Source organism: Lithobates pipiens, unplaced genomic scaffold, assembly GCF_037356315.1.
Source record: "Lithobates pipiens isolate NorthernLeopardFrog02 unplaced genomic scaffold, aLitPip1_a1.2 Scaffold_18, whole genome shotgun sequence".
NCBI lineage: Eukaryota > Metazoa > Chordata > Amphibia > Anura > Ranidae > Lithobates > Lithobates pipiens.
Genome location: NW_027507758.1, coordinates 414,455,959 through 414,478,031, shown reverse-complemented (window position 1 = coordinate 414,478,031; position 22,073 = coordinate 414,455,959). Strand labels below are relative to the sequence as shown.

At 42.4% G+C, this 22,073-nt stretch overlaps 1 protein-coding gene across 2 annotated transcripts in view; it reads left to right on the top strand.

Annotated features, from left to right (window-relative positions):
• The window catches only part of FNDC3B (fibronectin type III domain containing 3B), a 467,960-nt gene that overhangs the window by 402,402 nt on the left and 43,485 nt on the right, over positions 1 to 22,073 (top strand). For both annotated transcript variants that reach the window (XM_077487969.1, XM_077487970.1), the window contains one exon: positions 10,384 to 10,596. In XM_077487969.1, the coding sequence (XP_077344095.1) occupies positions 10,384 to 10,596 (213 nt within the window). The remainder of the gene's footprint in view (positions 1 to 10,383; positions 10,597 to 22,073) is intronic.

Genomic DNA, 22,073 nt, shown 5'->3' with positions numbered 1-22,073 from the left:
TGGGGTGTCATTTCACATACGCCCATAGCATGTGTGAGCAATATATCATTTAGTGACAACTTTGTGTAAAAAAAAAAAAAAAATTTTTTTTTTGTCATTATTCAATCGCTTGAGGCAAAAAAATAAAATATTCAATGGGCTCAACATGCCTCTTATCAATTTCCTTAGGGGGTCTACTTTCCAAAATGGGGTCATTTGGGGGGGTTTTGTACTGCCCTGTCATTTTAGCACCTCAAGAAATGAGATAGGCAGTCGTAAACTAAAAGCTGCGTAAATTCCAGAAAACGTACCTTAGTTTGTAGATGTGACAACTTTTGCGCAAACCAATAAATATACAATTATTGACTTTTTTTTTACCAAAGACATGTGGCTGAATACATTTTGGCCTAAATGTATGACTAAAATTGAGTTTATTGGATTTTTCTAATAACAAAAAGTAGAAAATATCATTTTTTTTCAAAATTTGCGGTCTTTTTACGTTTATATCGCAAAAAATAAAAATCGCAGAGGCAATCAAATACCATCAAAAGAAAGCTCTATTTGTGGGAAGAAAAGGACGCAAATTTTGTTTGGGTACAACATTGCATGACCGCGCAATTACCAGTTAAAGCAGCGCAGTGCCAAAGTGTAAAAAGACCTCTGGTCATTTACCAGCAAAATGGTCCGGTCTGAAAGTGGTTAAAGAGCTACGATCCTGCAGAACCTAAGGCCCTCAGTGTAGGCAGTAGGTTAATCCTTACAGGGCTCTCCCTTTTTGTCTCTGACCCCAGTGTGCCCTCTGGATCTTTCTGCCTTTCGCGGTATACATACAACCATCCCTTGAGCAGAGGAAGGGGAGTTATCATCTAAGCACTTTGCAGTCCCTCTGTCAGCTGATGGGCATAGACTTTTCCACCTATGTATGCTCTCTGGGGACCCCTAGAGTGAAGATCCGTGAATGTTTCTGCCCTAACACATGGTTTTAAATCATTGAAGTGTTTCTGCACATATCGTTTGAGCATCTGGTTTCTCTTGCATTCTCACCCCTGAAGAAGGAGGGATTTATAGTCTGCAAAACGCGTCAGTGGGGGAAACCATTTGATTATAGTGTATATTCACATGTATTTACTTGGAGAGATGTTCAAACACTTCATGTTTTTAATGTATACATGTATATTGCCTTGTATTTTTCGAATAAATAATTTGAAATATACCATTCAATTTGTTTTTTGGAGAAAAAATATCTTTTGCCTTTAAAGTCCACCATATAGGGGATCTTGTTTGTTGTTCTTCTCAATATTGGATGTGGCACAAGATATTTCTCTTTAGGTAGTGGTGCTGGCTATACATATTTTTGTATAATATGTAATGTGCTATTATGTAATGCTCATCAACGTAGCAGGACATTTGGTGTGAACAGCTTCTATTGATTAGCATTATTTTCTTTTGACCCATGGATTTTATTTTCCAGCATTAAAAAAACACAGGAAAATGCATTCTGGTGTGCACAAGCCCTTAATCATCTGGGAATGATTATATCAATTTATTCTCATGTCACCCCATTGATGATTAATTCACTGGTGAGATATTTTTCTGGTCTAGGAGCACTGTCGAGACTGCAAATAGAATCCTCATTGTCATGTTTATGTTATTAGGTCAGGAATAGTATCCATCATTTATTTATGACATTTCGTAGAGTTCAGAGGTTTTCAGGGTTTGAACAGTTTGTAGCTGGTCCATGGTAGTTTATGTTTGGAAGCGGCAGTGGGAAAAAGAGAAGAATGTTATTTTAATAATACTACTAAAATACGGTAGCATATTTGTCAAATGGCTTTAAAACATAATTTATTTGAGCAATGTTTGAAAACCTGGACTGCAAATGTGAACATGACTTAAACTGCGTTGTCCTTCACTTGTATTTGAGTTTTCCAGTATTACTTAAATTTTCCCTGAAGGCCTTGATGTTTTACCCTCAAGGTAGTTGTCTCATGAGCAATGAAAAGTAAATGCTAGTTATGTAGCATTGCTTATGTAGTCATTGCTTCTCCAAAGAAACGCTGAATGGTTGTGCAGTAAATCTGTTCTCTATCTCTATCATTACTGCCTGTCAGTTCCTTCGCCGTCAGAAGCCCAATTTGTATGCGTTCTTATTGTGTTCAGTTGCTTCCATCCCCTCCTTGCCTGTCTCTAAATGTGTAGATATATAGGATATTGTTAAACATTACATGCTGTACTATGAATGGGTATTACTGACAGTCATAATTTCTTGTGCACTTCATAGAGTGTGATCACAGTGTGCAAAGCAAACATCCCTTAGGGTGATGGATGGCCCTGTAAAACTGATGTAATGCATGGGTCAGCAGTGTAAGTAAGGTTTCCACAGGTCAAAGGAGGAGGCCCGGGTGTGGGTAGTGGGTGCTGGGTGTTGTAAGGCACTCATGGAGCCCTCATGATGGGTACTGCCAGTCTGACAATTCAATGGAGTGACGATCTTAAGTGGGCACTGACAATGAAGCAGGTTTTCTGAAGCTGTTCCAGTTCTAGTCAACTATGTCTGTTTATGAGTTTTGTGAAGGGTCTTCATTGTTCACAGGGCCCTAATGGAGCTAGTGTCAGTTGCTCCTCCTTAAGCTGAATTGTATTAAATTTATGTTCTTGGGTTTAGTTATTCTTTGAAACAAACCTTCAGTTTTTGTACCAACACCCCCCCCCCCCCCTACACCCCATCATCCCACTTTTTTATTTTTAAATCATTATTCATATATTTTCTTCCTTGGTGTCTTCAATGCAGTAGTGTGATGATGCCATGGGTTATTTCCCTCCTCGTGTTTCTCTGACAGCAAGCCAGCATGAACAGTTTGCACGGTGCTTTACAATATGAGGGCAGACAGTATACTTACAATACAAATCAATACAGGAGGGATCAGAGGGCCCTGCTCGTTAGAGCTTACAATCTAGAAGGGAGGGTCAAGTTGAAACGGAAGGTAATAACTGTGGGGAATGAGCTGATGGAGAAAATGAAAATACAGTTGCTAGGTGTGGGTAGGATAGGCTTCTCTGAAGAGAAGGGTTTTCAGGCATTGTCTAGAAGCTAATAAAGTAGGAGATATGGGGACAGATTGGGGTAGGGCATTCCATAGGATTGGAGAGGCTTTGGAAAAGTCCTGGAGGCGAGCATGGGAGGAGGTGATGAGGGCAGGAGGTTTTGAGAGGAATGAAGACTTGGAAAGCTCATACCATTGTTTGAGATTTCAGTTCAGGACACAAAGCTTCCCACCAGGTATTTTTCTGTACCTGCAAACGTATACTTACCTAATACAGCCACCACATTGTTTCATTGACAGAATTGGCATTTCTGCAACATAATCTCCTCCTTTCTTCCAGAAGACCATCACACTCATTTATCAAGCTGTGGACAGAAAAGTTCATTGTAGTACACAGGGCATGTTCTATATTCCCTATCCGACACCCAACTCCTCCACCCCCACTGCTCCTCTTCTTGCATTCATCACCAGTTACCAGCTGGGAGTTGGTGTGTAAATACAACAACTGCTAACAAAACATGGACCTTTTAGCACAATAGTTATAAAAACTGTTCAGATCCTATTAAGGGATGCAAAGTAACATTGTTACTTTTGTATTTAGTCTGTTTAATTTATCTGTAGGTCAAAGGAAGGAGCTTCAATCTGCATATGGCTTTAGCTAAAACAACCTAACAAGTAGTTTCTTACTACTTAACCCCTTATTAATCCTTATTAACCCTTGATTTGCCATAATTACCTACTTCCTACTCTTCTCCTTTTAGCTACTATGTTTAAACTGTTCAATATTTAAAGAAGTTGTAAAGACAGAAGGTTTTTTTATCTTAATGCATTGGCTCCCACGGCTGTCAATCAAAGTTGGTCAGCCAATCAAGGGAGAGAGGAGGCGGTCCGGGTTGGGGCTGTGGACACATGGAGCTGTGACTCCAGTGCCTCCCATAGGAAGCTGCTGACTGTGGGAGCACTCGATAGGAGGGAGGGGTCAGGAGCAGCAAAGAAGGACCCGAGAAGACGAGGATCAAAACCAACTGCACAGAGGAGGTTTTTTTTGTAAAACAAGACTTTACAATTACCTTAAGCTTTTAAAAATATGTATTTTGGTAATAATTTTGTTTGCATTGTGTTGTATTTAAAAAACATGGAACATTGAAACCAAGCCTTTATGTCATTTGTAAATAACTTGCAAAGGTTTATAACTGAATCTTTAAAGTAATTGTAAACAGGACAAATGATAGAATAAAGTGCATATTTATTTACAGTAAAATGTACACTGCTCAAAGTAGAAAGTGTGTTATTTTTAGTTTTGTTACTTTTTTGTAGGGATGAGCCCAACACCCCCCGGTTAGGTTCGCATCAGATCTTGCGAACAGGCAAAAAATGTGTGTGAACATGTGAACACCGCTAAAGTCTATGGGACACCTGACAAATCAAATAGTGCTAATTTTAAAAGTTTATATGCATGTTATTTCCATAAAAAGTGTTTAGGGACCTGGGTCCTGCCCCAGGGGACATTTATATTGATGCAAAAAAAGTTTTAAAAATGGTCATTTTTTTTTCAGGAGCAGTGATCTTAATAATGCTTAAAGTGAAACAATGAAAATGTAATATTCCTTTAAATATTGTGTCGGGGGGTCCCCTTAGTCTGCCTGTAAAGTAGAGCATGTTGCCCAGGTTTAGAAATGTACCACAGCCAAATTACATTTCTAAAGGAAAAAATATAATTTAAAATGGCTCACGGCTATAATGTATTGCCAGATCACGGCAATATACATAAAAAATAATTTTTAAAAACAGCGTGGGTTCCCCCCCGCCCCCCAAGTCCATACCGGGCCCTTCGGGTCTGGTATGGATATTAAATTGAACTCCACAGCAATTTTTATTTTAAAAATGGGGTGCGGGGTCCCCCCTCAAAGTCCATACCAGATCCAAATGGCCTGGTATGGATGAGGGGAACCCATGCCGTTTTTTTCATAATTCTGTCATAGGGCTTCCTTCAACCACTTCAATACACTATATTATATATTGTACACTGCGCTATATACCCTGCACTGTATTATTTTTACTACACTGAGTGCACTATATACTATAATATATATACTGAACTGCAGTATATATATTATATTGGCTGCACTATATATTCTGCTGAAACAATTGGTGGTGGCAGAACACGGTAACCCCTAACAGTTACTGTAAGTTTCCTTTACGGCGTGGCTTAGTGGGCGCATGCCTGCCACGTACCCCGTGAGCATGCCCGCGGGTCCGGTGCATTTTTATAGAACTGATCACTGTAGAAATGTCACTGGTCCTCTAATAGTGTCAAAATTGTTTGATGTGTCCACCGCAATGTCGCAGTCATGATAAAAATCCATTACTAATAAAAAAGAATTAATTATATTTTATAATTGATTATAAAAATGCCATAAATCTATCCCCTATTTTGTAGACGCTATAACTTTTGCGCAAATTATTCAATATACGCTTATTGCGGGTTTTTTTTTGGATGTTTTTTAACAAAAATATATAGACAAAGACATATCGGCTTAAACTGAGGGGAAAAAAAAAATTATATATTTTTTGTGGATATTTATTGTAGCAAAAAGTAAAAAATATAGCTTTTTTTCAAAATTGTCTTTTTTTTGTTTATAGCGCAAAAAATAAAACCTGCAGAGGTGATCAAATACCACCAAAAGAAATCTCTATTTGTGGGGAAAAAAAGACTTCAATTTTGTTTAGGTGCAATGTCGCACAACCACGCAATTGTCAGTTAAAGCGATGGTAAAAGTGCTCTGGTCAGGAAAGGGGTAAATTCTTCTGGGGTGGAAGTGGTGCTGTTAAATATTATTTAAGGGGTTGCTTGCCCTCTTTTAGTGGCCTGTGAGTGTTTGCCTCTCCTTGGAGGCCCTCCAGACATGATGAGTATTTTTTTTTAACACCGCACTACATTGTATTATTTACTGTGTACACCGCCTGAAGTGTATTTGAAACTGTACACACTGTGTTATATACTGTGTACACCGCTGAATGCACTGTATATATATATATATATATATATAGGCTAAGCTGAATGCAGAGTGTGTATATATATATATATATATATATATATATATATATATATATATATACATGCCGGGACCTCTTAAATATGAGATCTGAGGGTCAAAAAGACAGTTGCTTCTGCCCTGCGGTGGTATGGAAACGGGTGGGAGCTATCTTCCCCTTACTCATCTCCATACCACAGACGTGACAAGACCCGATCGCTTCAGTAAAGAGGGCACTGGAGTGCTGATGGAGGGGGGGGGGGGCCTCTCCCACCGCCGATTAAAAGTCTAGTCGAAACTGCCACAGAGACCACTTTTATCTGAAAGCGGACTGCCCGCTGAAGAAGAGGATACTAGGGTCATGGTAGCTAGCTGCTGCCATAACAACGATATCCCTCTTCAAAGTACCGATGTATAACGATGGCGGGCAGTCCGTAAGTGGTTAATCTCTGTGTATTATCTGAAGCTGTTCACTTCACTGGGTATAGGAGATGGTTTACAACCACTTTAACTTCTGTGTGTTATTGAAGAGTAGCATTTGAAAAAGGAACAGAAGGAGAGGGAAAGCAGTCAAACTGCAGGATAACTTTTTACAAACGCAAAGGCGGACTTTCCACACAATATCCAGTAACATGGTTAAATATTAGTATTTCTGGATCATCGCAATAGAGTAATCACTTCAACCCCAGTACATTCATGGGTTGAAGTGATTATACCAGGATGATATCTACATCATTCCAGTATGGCCTCTGAAAATGAAGATTTTTTTTTACACAAGATTGTGTAAATTGTGAAAATGTGTGAATCCTGGATGAAAGTTGTGTGAATCCATGTAAAAAGGTTTTGGCCTGATCATGTTTCTCCATTGTAATCTCCATTGGCCAGATTGCAGCAACGTTCAAATTAACATTACTTACCCCTTACAGTTTTTTTTTTTTTTTTTTTTTTTATAGTAAAGTATTTCAGGCTTACTTAAAAAAAAAAGCAGAAGAAAAGATTTCCATGTTTCCATTGTGCATTTTGTTTTGTGCCTTAACAGTACAAAACTTACTTTATGTATATATAATATTTAAACAGTAATTTACTTGTACTGCATTTGTTAATACAGAAATATATTTTGGAAAATGTACCACATACAGAACAGATCTTGTATGACGTAAAATGGGCATTTGTTTGGTTATGTGAGAAAATAAGAATTCCTTAGTGAGAAATTCCAGAGGGAAACACAGGGCATTCCTGAGAAAGCTGCATATGTTAGAGACCTAATTTTACGTGTCAGTCTAGGAGCCTAGTAATAATATATGAACAGCAACATAGTCACATGTGTATAAAATATGTAAAGAACACCTATGGCCTTTCATTTAATACCACATTTCACAGAGCATTTCCCTTGAAATTACAGCTTGACTGATAAGACTGATTGGTTGCAATAATTTACTGACAGTTGTGGGTATTAATAAAAGACATTTTAATCCTTGTATTTCCAATCTGTCTAAACCAAGTACTCCTTATTTCTAAAATCAAGAAAAACATTCCATGAGTGAAATAGCTTTTGTATTGTAAATTAGTTTTTTTTTTTCAGATCATTTTGCTGTAATATTTTGGGGTTTACATGAAATGTTGTCTAAACAGTTTAAATCTTCAATATCCTAGGCCTGTAACACTGTTTATGTGCTTCTTTGATTTACTCTTTTATTTAGATAGAAGCGACAAGCTTTTTTCTAGAAAAAATTACGTTACAGAAACACCAGTATGCAGTATTTCTACACATTTACAGACTTTTAAGATGATAAAATTAAAATTAACTTTAGTATAGCATCTTAGAGGGCTGAATGATCTAGCAAAATGGCGGTCAACTTACTTGATAGAGGGGGCCGCAAATGTGGCCCCTAACCTCACCATCACATAATGTCAAGTGTAACGCCGTGTACACGCAACTGGACTTTCATTGGACTAGGTCCGACTGTCTTCCTGATGGACTTTCGGCGGAGTTCAGATGGACTTTCCAAATGAACGGACACACACAAACACACCAAAGTCCGATGGATTCGAATGTGATGATGTACGACCGGACTAGAATAAGGAAGTTCATAGCCAGTGGCCAATAGCTGCCTTAGCATCGTTTATTGTACGTCGGACTAGCATACAGACGAGCGAATTTCTCGATAGGAACTGGGTCCGGCGGAGTTCCGGTGAAAAAATTTGAAGCGTGTTCTATTTCTTAAGTCCATCAGAATTTTGGACAGCAAAGGCCCGATGGAGCCCACACACGATCGAATTGTCCAACGGATTAGTTCCTTCGGACCTTTGCTGTCGAAAAGTATGGTTGTGTGTGTGTGGCATAAGTAATGCTACAAAAAATGGTCAGAGACTGCAGACATACTTTAGTAGATGTTCAGTCTACGGACATGCTGGAGACTGGGCACATGCTGCAGGAGATTATCAGAAACAGGGGATGCCAGAAACTGCTAGAGATCACTGCCATTAAAGTCTCTTTACAAGTTCATGTAGTTTAACCACTTGAGACCCGCTCAATAGCCGAATGACGGCTACAGCGCGGATCTCCTTTGCCGGGACTACGTCTACTACGGCGCGTTCTGTGATCGGCGAGTCTATGAGACTCGCCTGATCACCGATCCGAGCAAGGGGTTGATCCCGACCCCTTACCACGTGATCAGCTGTCAGCCAATGATAGCTGATCATGTGATACAACGGAGCCGGTAATCGCTATTATTCCTCCTCGCGCTGACAGCGCGAGGAGAAAAAAAAAGAGCCGATCACCGGCGGCCGTGATCGGGACATTAGTCCCGATCACGGCCAGCCCTGCCAGTGCCCACCTGCCCCCTGCCAGTGCCACATGAATAAAAAATGTGCCCCCCCCTGTCAGTGCCACCCAGCAGTGCCCATAATGCCACCCAGCAGTGCCCACAGTGCCACCCAGCAGTGCCCACAGTGCCACCCAGCAGTGCCCACAATCTGCCTCAACAAAGGTGCTGCACCCCAGTGCCACATATCTGTGCCCATCGGTGTCATCTACCAGTGCCCATCAGTGCCCAGCAGTGCCACCCATCAGTGCCCAGCAGTGCCACCTATCAGAGCCACCTATCAGTGCCACCTATCAGTGCCCATCAGTCCCATCTATCAGTGGTACCTATCAGTGCTCCTTAGTGCCACCCATCCGTGCCACCCATCCGTGCCATCTTATCTGTGCCCATCTTTGCCCATCAGTGCCACCTTATCTGTGCCCATCGGTGCCGCCTTATCTGTGCCTATTAGTGCTGCATTAACTATGCCTATCAGTGCCCACCAGTGCAGCCTATCAGTGCCCACCAATGCAGCCTATCAGTGCCCACCAATGCAGCCCTCAGTGCCCACCAGTGCAGCCTACCAGTGCCGCCTCATCAGCGCACTTCAATGAAGGAGAAAAATTACCTGTTTGCAAAATTTTATAACAAACTATTAAACATGATTTTTTTTTTTGCATCTTTTTTTGTTTGTTTAGCAAAAAATAAAACTCCCAGCTGTAATTAAATACCACCAAAAGAAAGCTCTATTTGTGGGAAAAAAATGATAAAAATTTCATTTGGGTACAGTGTTGTATGCCCGCGCAATTGTCATTCAAAATGCATCAGCGCTGAAAGCTGAAAATTGGTCTGGGACTGAGGGGGGTTTAAGTGCCCAGTAAGCAAATGGTTAAAGGCCTTCAAGAAAAAGTCTTTTCATGGTTAAAATGTTTACTCCAAAAACTAGTGGATAAAGGACCATGTCATGTGGAATACAGATTGCTTACACAAATATATAGATTTACAATTTTTGGAACTGATAAAAGTTGACTTACTTATTTTAAACAGTTTCTGAATGTATGCTTACAGTGGCCAGTTTCCATTCGGTTTCAAATGTTTTATTATGATTAACCTAGTATTAAAAAGCTGCTGTTTAAGATTTGGTGTATAAACCACATTCCTGCTTACTTTAGTGGTTTGTAATGAGAAAGCGTTTAACTTTAAATGCTCCTTGATGTGCTGTAAGCTTTTATTATTTAGACTACATTATAAGTCATGTAGAAAGCAGGGTCATGGACCCTTCCACTGACTGTCATTCTAAAGGAGACTGGGTTGTGACTCTTTGTAACATTTATATAATTGAATTACCCAAATACATGAAGACTCTATCGTGTTTATGAACATTTCTAGCAATTTTATTTATCTAGCAGCCATTTTTCCAAAAGGTCGTGTAATGCTTTCTCTCTCTAATTTACGATGCAGTTTTAAAATGAGCTGTAGTTAAGCTATTAACTATACATTTATTTTTCTTTTATCTTGCAGAATTCGGATCCAGGCAGTGAATGAGATTGGTCCTGGTCCTTTCAGTCATACAATCAGTGTAAAAACAAACCCACTTCCTCCCCTCCCTCCTCGGTTGGAGTGTGCCGCAGCTGGACCCCAGAGCCTCAAGCTGAAATGGGGAGAAAGCAGCTCAAAGTTACAAGTGTCCGATGATGTTATTTTCATTCTTCAAATTGAGGATAAAAATAAGAGGTATGTCCAAATTACTCCCTTTTAAGTGGTGGCTAATGCTTGTTTATAATCCATTTAGTTTCATGTAATTTTCTCATTTGTAAACAGTAATTCAATGTTTATAATATAAAAGATTGACTCTAACCCTTAAATCCTTCTAAAGACAGCATATTTTTTTCACAATGCAATTTTTTTTTTTCCATTCCAAATCTTAAAATTGATATGGAGAATTATTGTGAGCAATATTTACTTTACAATTTCCCTACATAGTAAAGAGTACCTCTATACATTCCGGCACTTGATATCAATTTGAACCAGCTATAGGTTATGGAAAAGAACTGACACTGTGCCTGATAAAAGGAACGCCCCTAGATATCTTACAGGCAGCTCAATGGCCAACTGAAGGTGCACACAAGGCATGCTGACAACATTGCTGCTAATTGCAAGGGGGTGGCTTGGTATTGTCAGAATGCAATAGAAAGTAATGTTGCTGGCAGGACCTTCAGATAACAAAGTTTGTAACAGATTCACCAACTACAGTTTGGTTAAGGTAAAATTTTGCTCTCCCACTTAATCCTTAATGCAGCAGTTTTTGCTTCCCACAAATATTTATTGAGCCAGCCAGTAAATTCCCAGCTTTCTGTGACAACAATGCTGCACTGCTCCTGAATTGCAACTCTTATGTAGGAGAATAGCTTGCTCAATCAAGGAAGGTAAACACAGGTTTTCGTATTATTTTATATGGCTTGTGTATCGCATAGTAACTAGATTCAGTATTTGTTTAGACTGTCATACAAGAAGCTTTAGTTGTACTTTAAAGTGGAGTTCCACCCAAAAAAAAAGGCATTACTGTGCATGAAATAATATTGAAAAAAACATTTGGACATTTTTTTTTTTACTCACCTCAATGCCTGTTGCTATGTGGTCCCTTGAAATCTTCCTCCTTCCTCTCCTAGGCTCCTTACGTCACTTCCCCCACTGCCTCCGCTCGCTACTGCACCTGGGAGATGTGTGTCATCATTTCCCAGGAGTCAGTGGGCAGCGCCGAGGGCTTCATTGCCATCACAATGGGGCGGGCACTTCTGACGCCACCGCACATTGTGATGGCAACCTAGTAGTTGACGGCGCTGCGAGAATGACTCAATGCGCATGGTTGTGATGGCAACCTAGTAGTTGATGGTGCTGCGAGACTGACTCAATGCGCATGCGCGAGATTGGGGAGAGAACGGGGCGGTGCATGCTGGTCGCTCAGCAGCACCATATCCCGGAACAGGATGCTTGTGGGCTTCACATGCTCACAAGCAAAATGTAAACGGCCACCACTGCGTTATCAACGTTTTTTAACAGATGAAACTGGACATTGGGGGACAAATTATACAGAGGACGTGAGTGTTACAATGCCATTGTAAACACTTGTGAAAGGTTTAAAAAAAAAGTATTGATTATAGTTGGAACTCCGCTTTAACTAGTTGTGGACAATTTGAAAAACAGTGCACAATTCTGGTCTGGAAAAAAAACAGTGGCTCACTGCCAAAAGACAGGTTCCACATCAGGGTTTAACATTCCTGTCTACTTCAGGGTGGAGCCAAGGCCATAGCAGTCCAGCTAACAGTGTCTCAGTGTCCAGATAATCCATAGCATAGCAGAATGTGTTTTGGGGTGTAATTATTTTTTTTTCCATTTTCCAAAAAATTGTAAATGTGAAAAAACTGAGGGTTCTCTCCCTCCTCACTGGGCAGATTAATAGCAGAATGAGCCATTGGCTCCAACTGCTGTCAATAAAATGCATACATTTTATTAAATTATAAACAATAAAAAGTGCATCCAAATCTGGAATTTTTGATAGAATTGTTTTTCGGGTAGATTGTGGAGGGGTTAGCACTCCTGTTAAGTTAAAAAATGTATGAGGTTTTCATTTTTCATTACTGACTGTAACTACCCTGGGAAGATTTCCCCTCACTTACGGTGATAGGACACTGAAGTTAAGGTATGGATATATTTGCATGGTTGCATTGGTCCAGCCAACCAATTGAACCAGTGTAAGTAGGGGTGCAACGGATCAAAAAACTCACGGATCGGATCGTTCCTCGGATCAGAGTGACGGACCGGATAAGTTTTCGGATCAGCAAATAATAATTGGATTTGCAAAAACCTGTGAAAATTCCACCACCATATAGTCCCCACTGTAATATCCACAATCTCCCCCACTGTAATATTGGCTGAGCATGGCTGGGTACGGCTGAGCATGGCTGAGTATTGCAGAGTATGGCTGGGTATCGCAGAGTATTGCAGAGTATGGCTGGGTATGGCAGAGTATGGCAGAGTATTGGCTGCATATGGCAGAGTATTGGCTGCATATGGCAGAGTATTGGCTGCGTATGGCAGAGTATTGGCTGCGTATGGCAGAGTATTGGCTGCATATTGGCTGGGTATGGCAGAGTATTGGCTGGGTATGGCAGAGTATTGGCAGGGTATGGCAGAGTATTGGCAGGGTATTGCAGAGTATTGGCATGGTATTGCAGAGTATTGGCATGGTATTGCAGAGTATTGGCATGGTATTGCAGAGTATTGCATGGTATTGCAGAGTATTGGCATGGTATTGCAGAGTATTGCATGGTATTGCAGAGTATTGGCAGGGTATTGCTGGGTATTGCAGAGTATTGCATGGTATTGCAGTGGTATTGCAGACTATTGGCAGGGTATTGCAGTGTATTGGCAGGGTATTGCAGAGTATTGGCAGGGTATTGCTGGGTATTGGCAGGGTATGGAGGGATGGCTGCTTCCATCCGATCTCTCCTCTCCACTGTACAGATCAGTACAGAGAGGGGAGAGAGAAACCGGCATCATGACATGATCGCTCCGTCGGAGCGATCACATTGTAAACGCCTGGGTGTAGAAATATGGCCGCCACTTCGGAGCTAGGCCGAAGCCGCGGCCTTTCCTAAGACCGAGACCGCGGAGCGCAGCATGTGCCGTTCCAAGCGGGGTTATGATCCCTTGCACCCCTAAATGTAAGTATGAATTCCTGGCAGATATCCTTGGAAGCTTGAAATTACTCTAGTAGGTACCGTTACCACAGTAATTACCTCTAGCTTCCGGGTCCCATGCTGGGTGGCTATCCTTCTGCTTAGTGAACACAGGAGGTCACTCACTCAACATGTTGCCATTAAGAGAACACTTTGTATATTCTCAATGAATGCAAAGCTTTCTCTGATTGGATGAGTTAGAGAGGCAGGGCAGTGATGTCACAATCTCCACCTTGTCTATTTATAGAACACTTTGAATTGATTGAGAGAATCAAAATTTTTCTCTAAATGGCACCCGTGTCAAGTGAGTGGCATCCTGTGTTCACAAAGCAGCAGGGCAGCTTCACTGCACTTGATCCAGAAGTTAGTGGAAATCACTGCAGTAGTGGTGCCTGCTAGAGTGTGTTTCAACTTACATGGGGATTGGCCAGGTATGGCACATACATGCTTACAATGGTCCAAGCTGGACCAATATAACTATTCAAAAATATTCATACCAAGATCAGATTTAAATTTATGTAGCAGAACAGAATGATAAATACACCTTTTTGTAGGGGTTGAAGTTGGGCTTTAAGTTGGGCAGTCTTTTTTACATGAATAGTCAGATTGTGGCAGTTACATCAGAATAGTTTGGGTATGTTTGTCTTTTGACAAATAAGCATACAAAATTGATAAGGCATTCACATTACTTGCTGTGATCTAATGTAATTATTCCCCAACATGGGTCCTCATGGCCATACAACATTCCCAGCACAAATTGACATACCATTGACTGATGTGTCTGAGTTGTTTTTTATTGATGGATAATTATCGCAAATTCAACTAGTTCTTGGTAACATTGATATGCTGTGTGGAAAGAAGCTCAGTAGAAATGGGTTTAATTAGCCTTCAGTGGTCCTTATCATGAGCTTGTCATTAGCTCCAGGTAACATATTTAAATAAAAGTCTTTAGACAAGATAGCAGTAATTTTTAAATCCTTTGCTGGAAAATGTCCATTAGAACCTTTTGCATGATGGCTGTTCACCAGCATTTTAAAAATATGTTTTATTTTGTGTTGAAATTATTGCAGTTGTATTTTGTACAAATTTATTTTAAACATATTCACTTTGATGCACTGAATTTGAAGTCCTAGAAATGGTATGAAAGTTAGTTTTGGTGGTTATTATATTTAAAAGGTAATCCATCATAATCTGAAGCAAGTATGATCGCTGCAAAAATCATATTTAATCTTTAAATAAATTCTACCATTGTGCAATTAGCAACTGTTGGTTGTATTTAAATTTCTAATCATTTTTGCAGCGGTGGCCTCACATGCCAAGGTTTAGTAGCCCCAAAGCCTCATCTTTCGCAAGTTTCATTCCAGAATTAAAATTTTGTTAAATTTTATAATATGCTGATGTATGTTAAATATTATAAAAGTATTTTCTCTTTCGCTCATTGATGGACACAGCTCTTTTAATTCTTGACCTTAGGGTTATCACACCTGCTTCGGGAGAGGACTAGGCAGAACATGTAAAACATGTAAAAACAGCAAGACTGCACAGCTCCGCCCAGGGGACGGTCCCTCTGGCTATAACCCCTCGCCTTGCTTCCTGCAGCTCAGTTTTTTTCTGCTTAGTGTAGGAAAAGGACCTGGCTCCCTGAAGGGACCATTGGTCCCAGGAATTTTTTTATTTTTTCTGCAACTTTGATCCTGTGATCTACAATCAACAGCCCACCATTGAGCGTGAGCAGACCCTTGCTACGTGCTGGGTTGGCCACAACATGTCCCTTCTGCTCCAGGGGGGCCGGTGAGCTATATGCTTCGGGGCACACATATGACCGGGCTACGGCTGTCCGTGTCACAGTGTGCTGTGGCCAACAGCCACCCCATCCTGCTCAAGAGATGGGTCTGTGGTGGAATATGTCCAGCAATCCCAGGAGGGGTAAGTACGGCTCTCCCTGCCTCGGCAGAGTGGAGCAGCTAGGCATTCCCTGGGAGGTCAACTATGGGGTGTCTCACTCTCCCTTTCCTCTCTCCCTTTCCTCTCTCCCTATCCCTCATTCCCTCCTCCCCCGTTTGGGGCCACTGTGTGACTGGCCATGAGGTGTGGTGTATGTACCTGGCCAGGGGTCCTCTGGGGGGGCTCCGAGCCTTGGCGGGGGGCTGCGCTGGCTGTCAGGTTCTGCTGTTTTCCTTCACTGTGAGGTGCTTAGGCTATTTTTCATTAGGAGAGGCCGCTGCGTGGGCTGTGGCCATTTTACTGTAGCCTTATGCAGTGTATTTGCTGTCAGCCATTTTGTAGAAGGTTCGGCGGCCATTTTCTTGGTGATTGTTTTTGCTGGGACGGCCGACCGGCGGCCATTTTCTTGTAGTTTCAGTGCAGTTTACCTCTAGTGCTGGTGTCTGTGTACGTCAGAACAGCACATTTTTTACTCTAGACACTTCGTGACTGATACAGGGTAGAGCAGACTGCAGCAGCACAGCGCAGCACTCAGTGACTTTGACTTTGTGTCCGGGTTAGCGGAGGAAAAAGCGCTAGTAGGAGCACTTATCACTGTGGTACGGGATACCCTGAAGATACAGGATGCAGCAGGAACTTCTGCTGAGGTTGCGGCCCCTTTTGGGTCCTGCAAAAAACTGGCCCGCACGCCTAAGTTGTTTCCGTATTTGACTTATTTTGATAAGTTCATCTAGAAGGCATGCGGGGGCCCGCAACAGGCCTTTTCAGTCCCAGGAAGAATGGCGGTGCATTACTCCTTTGAGGAGAGCCTCCTGAAAAAAATATGCATCTCCTCCGGTTGTGTGTTGTTGGCCCCGCACCCCCCCCCCCCCGGTACCCAGGTTAAATAAAGTAACCACTATTCCAGCAGAAGGGACTCCTGCCTTCAAGGACCCTGCCAACAGGAGCCATGTTTACGGTGGTGTGGTCAGCGTTACGACCTCTGCTGGCCACAGCCCTGGTGTCACAGACGCTTACTGAATGGGCACAGTTGTTGCACCATGAATTGGAGAAGCAACAGTCTTCCCCGGTCTGCGTAGAACTGGCAGATCAGTTGGTGCATGGCCTTAAGTATGTATGTGAGGTGGCCCTGGATACAGTCCCCCTGTTCTCTAGAGCATCAGTATCAGCAGTGGTGCTACAGCGCCTGGTTTGGCTGAAATGCTGGTCTGTGGACCAGGCATCTAAAAAAGCACTGGCGGATTTGCCCTTCCAAGGTGAGAGGCTATTTGGAGCTTCACTGGATGACATTATTAAAAATTTTACTGGTGGGAAGAGCATGTTGCTCCCACAGTCCAGGAAGGGTAAGGAGCCACGCCATAGGCAAGGACCCTCTTTTTCCGCTCAGAAATGGCTTTCGCCTGCCCAGGTTGGCAGGTAAGCAATCCCAGTCTGACAAGGCGTCTGCTGAAGGAAAAAAGCGTCCCTGGTTTCACGAGCCAAACAAGTCTGCGAGCAAAAATGTTACCGCGTGAATGTTTGCCCCCGCCCAACTCTCGGGTGGGGGGTCGTCTTCAGGAGTTTGCAGCCCAGTGGACCTCCCTACTGTCCGACCAATGGGTCTGCGAAACTGGTTTCACCAGTATACAAGATAGTTTCTTTCTTGTCCACCAAACTGATTTTTTCCCTCCAACCTACATCTGCTTCTGGCTCGTAGGGAAGCACTGTTCGGGGCATTAGAAGACCTGCTGCTAAGCGGGGTGATAGTATGTGTACCAACACTGGAAAGGTTTCAGAGATTCTACTCCAATCTGTTTGAAGTCCCCAAAAAGGAAGGGGTACATCCAGTCCTGGACTTGAAGGCCCTCAACAGCTTTGTGAAAGTGCAAAGGTTCAGTATGGAATCAGTTCGCTCCGTGGCTGCTGCACTCCATCAGGGGGACTTCCTGGCATCCTTTGATATTAAGGACGTGTACTTACATGTACCCATATGCCTCAGGCATTAGAGGTTTCTGCAATTTGCAGTCGGGGAAGAGCACTACCAGTTTGTGGCTCTCCCTTTTGGCCTGGCATCAGCACCCCAAGTCTTTACCAAGGTATTAGCTCCAATTCTGGCATTGTTAAGGCAATGGGGGAATCACAATTGTGGGTTACCTAGACGATCTCTTTCTGAGAGCAGCTTCCACCTCAGAATTAAGGGAGGATGTAGCGATCAGCATACAAACTCTCCGTGAGTTTGGGTGGGTGCTGAACCTACAGAAGTCAGTGTTAGTGCCGACCCAATCCCTGAAGTACCTGGGCTTACTGCTGGACTCCCCAGAAGTGAGAGTTTTTCTCCCTTCAGACAAGATGCAGACTCTTCAAACTGTGGTGAAGTTGTTGGTGAACCGCAGGTGGTCATCGCTGCGCTTCTGCATGCAAGTTCTGGACTTCATGGTAGCCACTTTCGAAGCGGTACCGTACGCTCAATTTCACGCTCGAGTCCTGCAAAAGGAGATTTTGTCAAAATAGGGCAAATCTCTGTTATCCCTGGATTGTCAAATTCGGGTGAGCCAGCTAGTCAGGGATTCTCTTCTCTGGTGGCTGAGGCCTCTAGCCCTTCGGTCCGGGAGATCGTTCCTTCCTCTCCTTTGGATGGTTATCACAACCGATGCCAGCCTAACCAGTTGGGGGGAGTTTTTGGCATACAGTCGGCCCAGGGCCTCTGGTGGCAGGAAGAATCCCAACTGCCAATGTGCTCAAGCTTTGGGCGATCAGGCGGTGCCTCTCCACATGGTCAAGGACGCTACAGGGGCGTCCAGTTAGGATCCAGCCAGACAACGCCATGGCGGTGGCGTATATCAACCATCAAGGAGGAACAAGGCGCTCTGCTGCAGCACGGGAGGTTGCTCATATCCTCCAGTGGGCAGAGCGGCACGTGCCAGTCCTGTCGGCCATATACATCCTGGGCGTAGAAAACGGGCAGGCGGACCTTAGTCAGATGCTTGACCCAGGGGAATGGTCATTGCATTGATGTATTCCGGCTCCTTTGCCTAAAGTCAGCTTTGGGTGTCTTTTTCCAATGTCTTTTGATGACTCACTCATTGGTGAGTACTTTTCTGCAAGGGGTTCGACACGTAGTCCCTCCAGTTCGACCACCGTTACCTCCGTGGGATCTGAATCTGGTGCTATCAGCGCTTCAAAAACCGCTGTTTGAAAACATTAAGGAGATTCCCTTGTTAACTCTTTCTCAGAAAGTAGTCTCTCTAGTGACTATTACATCTGCCAGGAGGGTTTCTGAATTGGCGGCTTTGTCATGCAAGTCTCCCTACCCGGTCATCAACAAGGATAAGGCGGTGCTACACCCACAGCCCTCTTTTCTTCCAAAGGTGGTTTCGGCATTTCATCTAAATGAAGACATGGTGTTACCATCCCTATGTCCTAAGCCAACACACTCAAAAGAAGTTGCCTTACATTCCCTGGATGTGGTCCGGGCTCTACGGGTGTATCTGTCTGCTACGGCTTCTTTTCCGAAGTCAGACTCTGTTTGTCTCTGTGGCTGGTCCGAAGAAAGGTCTAGCGGTCTTGTCGACCACCATTTCTCGATGGATCAGACAGATCGTGGTTCAGGCCTATGTCTTAAAGGGACGGGTGCCCCTTTTCCTGTCATGGCTCATTCCACTAGGGCAATTGGAACCTCCTGGGCTCTCCGACATCAAGCGTCTGTCTCCTAGGTGTCTCTGACATAAAGCGTCTGACTTGGTCGTCCATTCACACTTTCAGTAAATTCTACAAAGTTGATATAAATGCATCTTCGGATGCTTGCTTTGGCCACAAGGTTTTACAGGCGGCTGGGTAAGGTTGCAATTTACACTTTCTTTAAGTTACAAGTTTGTTGTGAACACATCTTTTGATGCATAAGTTGGCCACAGGTTTTGATGGCGGCCGTTTAAGATGGCAACTTCTCTGTTGAGGTGTTCCTTTTGTGTGGTTGAAGTTATGTTTTGCTGTTTCCACCCCTTGTTTTTTGACACTGCTTGAGGACTTCCCTAAGGTCAAGAATTAAAGGACTATTTTAAACCCTTATGCTGCTAGCATTAGTAAATAGGAAAGAATATCATATTTACAGGCATACCCCACTTTTAAGTACACAATGAGGTATATTTACTAAAGCTGGAAAGTGCAAAATCAGGCTCACTTCTGCATAGAAACCAATGAGCTTCCAGATTTTATTACCAAAGCTAAATTGAACAAGCTGGGGTTAGAAGCTCATTGGTTTCTATGCAGAAGTGAGCCTGATTTTGCACTTTCCAGCTTTAGTAAATAAACCCCATTGTGTACTTAAAAGTGAGGTATGCCTGTATTTTTTTACCATTTCTTCACTTATTTCCTGGTTTCCAGGCCATACAAATGATGTCATACTTCCTAGGAGTCTTCAGGAAGGGAGGATGAGTTTTCTAAGCTAAGTACACCCACCTGCCTGCATGTCTGAGCTAAGGGCAGATGGATTCCAGAAAGTAAATGCTACAGGAATCACCTGCCTTTTCTCAAGATGGCCAGAGTCTGAAATGCTAGGGTGTGTTTTTTTTTTATGTGATTGCTCAGAAAAAGAAAGCATGGAGACATGAATGGATGGGTGAGTTTGCATGGAATAATACAAACTAATTAAATAGTGATGTGTGTGTTTCCACTAAAGTCTATGGGGCCAAAATCATGCAGCAACCTCACCAAAGTAACACCTGCCACTTTTCCAAAAATGCTGTACTGCATTAATGTGGATGGGCACCATAAAGAATAATGTAGTTGCCATTGTCATGGGATCCTGTGCAGCACAAATCGTATTGGAAATTGTACTAGTGTGAGCAAGGCTTAAAGGAAACCTGTAATAGGGGAAATATGTAGACTGCCTTTCCTGACTTTTCCCTCTGAAAATGTCAACTGTTTCATTGTCATGTTGATCCACTGATTTTAGTACTTTAGGTTACAGACCAAGAACAAGAATGCAAATGTGGAGTTCCGTCTTCGCTCTGAATCACCTTGTTACATGCTTGTTCTAGGCCAGTTTTCCAAGATATTAATTCTGGAAACAACTAAGTAACTGGTGTTTTTAAGAAGGTAGTCAACAATGTCATTGTTTATATTTCTATTAGTTCAGGTTTAAAGAAATGAAAATGACTGACTGTGAACCAACTTTAAACTATCTGCTGCGCTAACAGTTTACCTAGCCCACTATTGTAGTATAATCCAATAGGCCCTGCTTTACCGATTGCCTGACTTTTGTGAGGTTTTCTATTTTTAATTTAAAAAAAAAACACAACAAAAAAAACAGCTGGCTTTGCTGAAGGTCTCCATCTTAGCACACATATGTGCATATAGGCCAATATCTCAATGGATAGATTTGCTACTTACCTATATACCCTTTAGCACCAGATGGTTCTTGGCACCAGGCTCAGTAGGATTTGCATGAATTTCTGTCTTGTTCTTGGTCTTCTATTCTCTCAGAAATACCCAGACATGTTATAAATGAGGGGTCAGAACTCTCCAGCATCAATTTGTTCTTGTTTTAACCAATATTGGGAAATCGGTCACAAAATTAAAAGTGAAAGACTCCGCCCGCTTTCTACCCCCCCCCCCCCGCCCCATTCCACTCTTCCTCTTTTACCCCTGCTTAACTGTGCTCTGTTCCCAACTGGGATGGAGAATCCTTAAAGTTTTCAATGATGGAAATAAAAGGGTCTTACCATGGTTTGTTCTCTGCTCATGGCCAGAGGAGTCTGTTCATATCAATACTTATGGGACTCTCACAAGATCCCTGAATCAGAATATTTTCATGATATACAAATTCTCCACTATAGAGTCTTTATGGGGTCTCTTTATGAAGCATCGCGAACACTGATTATTGTCTACTGATTTTGAGACCAAATGTAGAACCAACCCTACCACCTTCCTAAATGGATAAAAGACTTTGGTTCTAATCCACAGCCAGGCGACTGGCACAAAATGTGGAAGGCCCTGTTCAAATCCTCTCGTAATGTTCTGGCTCTTGAAAATTCTTTCAAAGTTTTGTCTTGTTGGTACCCTGGATAGGATTGCGAAATGTCTACCATCGTACCCATTCACTTGCTTCCAAGGTTGTCCAGATTTGGGCTATATGAAACCTATATGGTGGACCTGTCCTAAAGTCCGGAGGTTATAGATTAGGGCGTACACATTGGTCAGGAACGTACTCTAATCATTCATATTTTTATGGCGATTAAGCAAGCTATAGAGCAGTCTTGAAAGACATCGCTTCTTAGCTTTGAAGAGGTTCAGAACTGGGTTCATCAGTGAAAGATTGATGACGATCCTTGAGGACAAGTATGACAAATTCCAACAAATTTGGCAGCCCTGAATAGACAACCTTCCATCCTCTCAAATGACCTCCCGATTTTTAGATCTGTAAAGGTTCCATATGGTACAGCTTAAAAAAAACCTGGGGTACCCTTCTCTTTTTCCCTCCCGTCTCCCACTCTCTTTCTTTCTCTGTTTTTTTTTTTTTTTTGCAGCCTGCCCTTGCATGCTTCCCTCCCT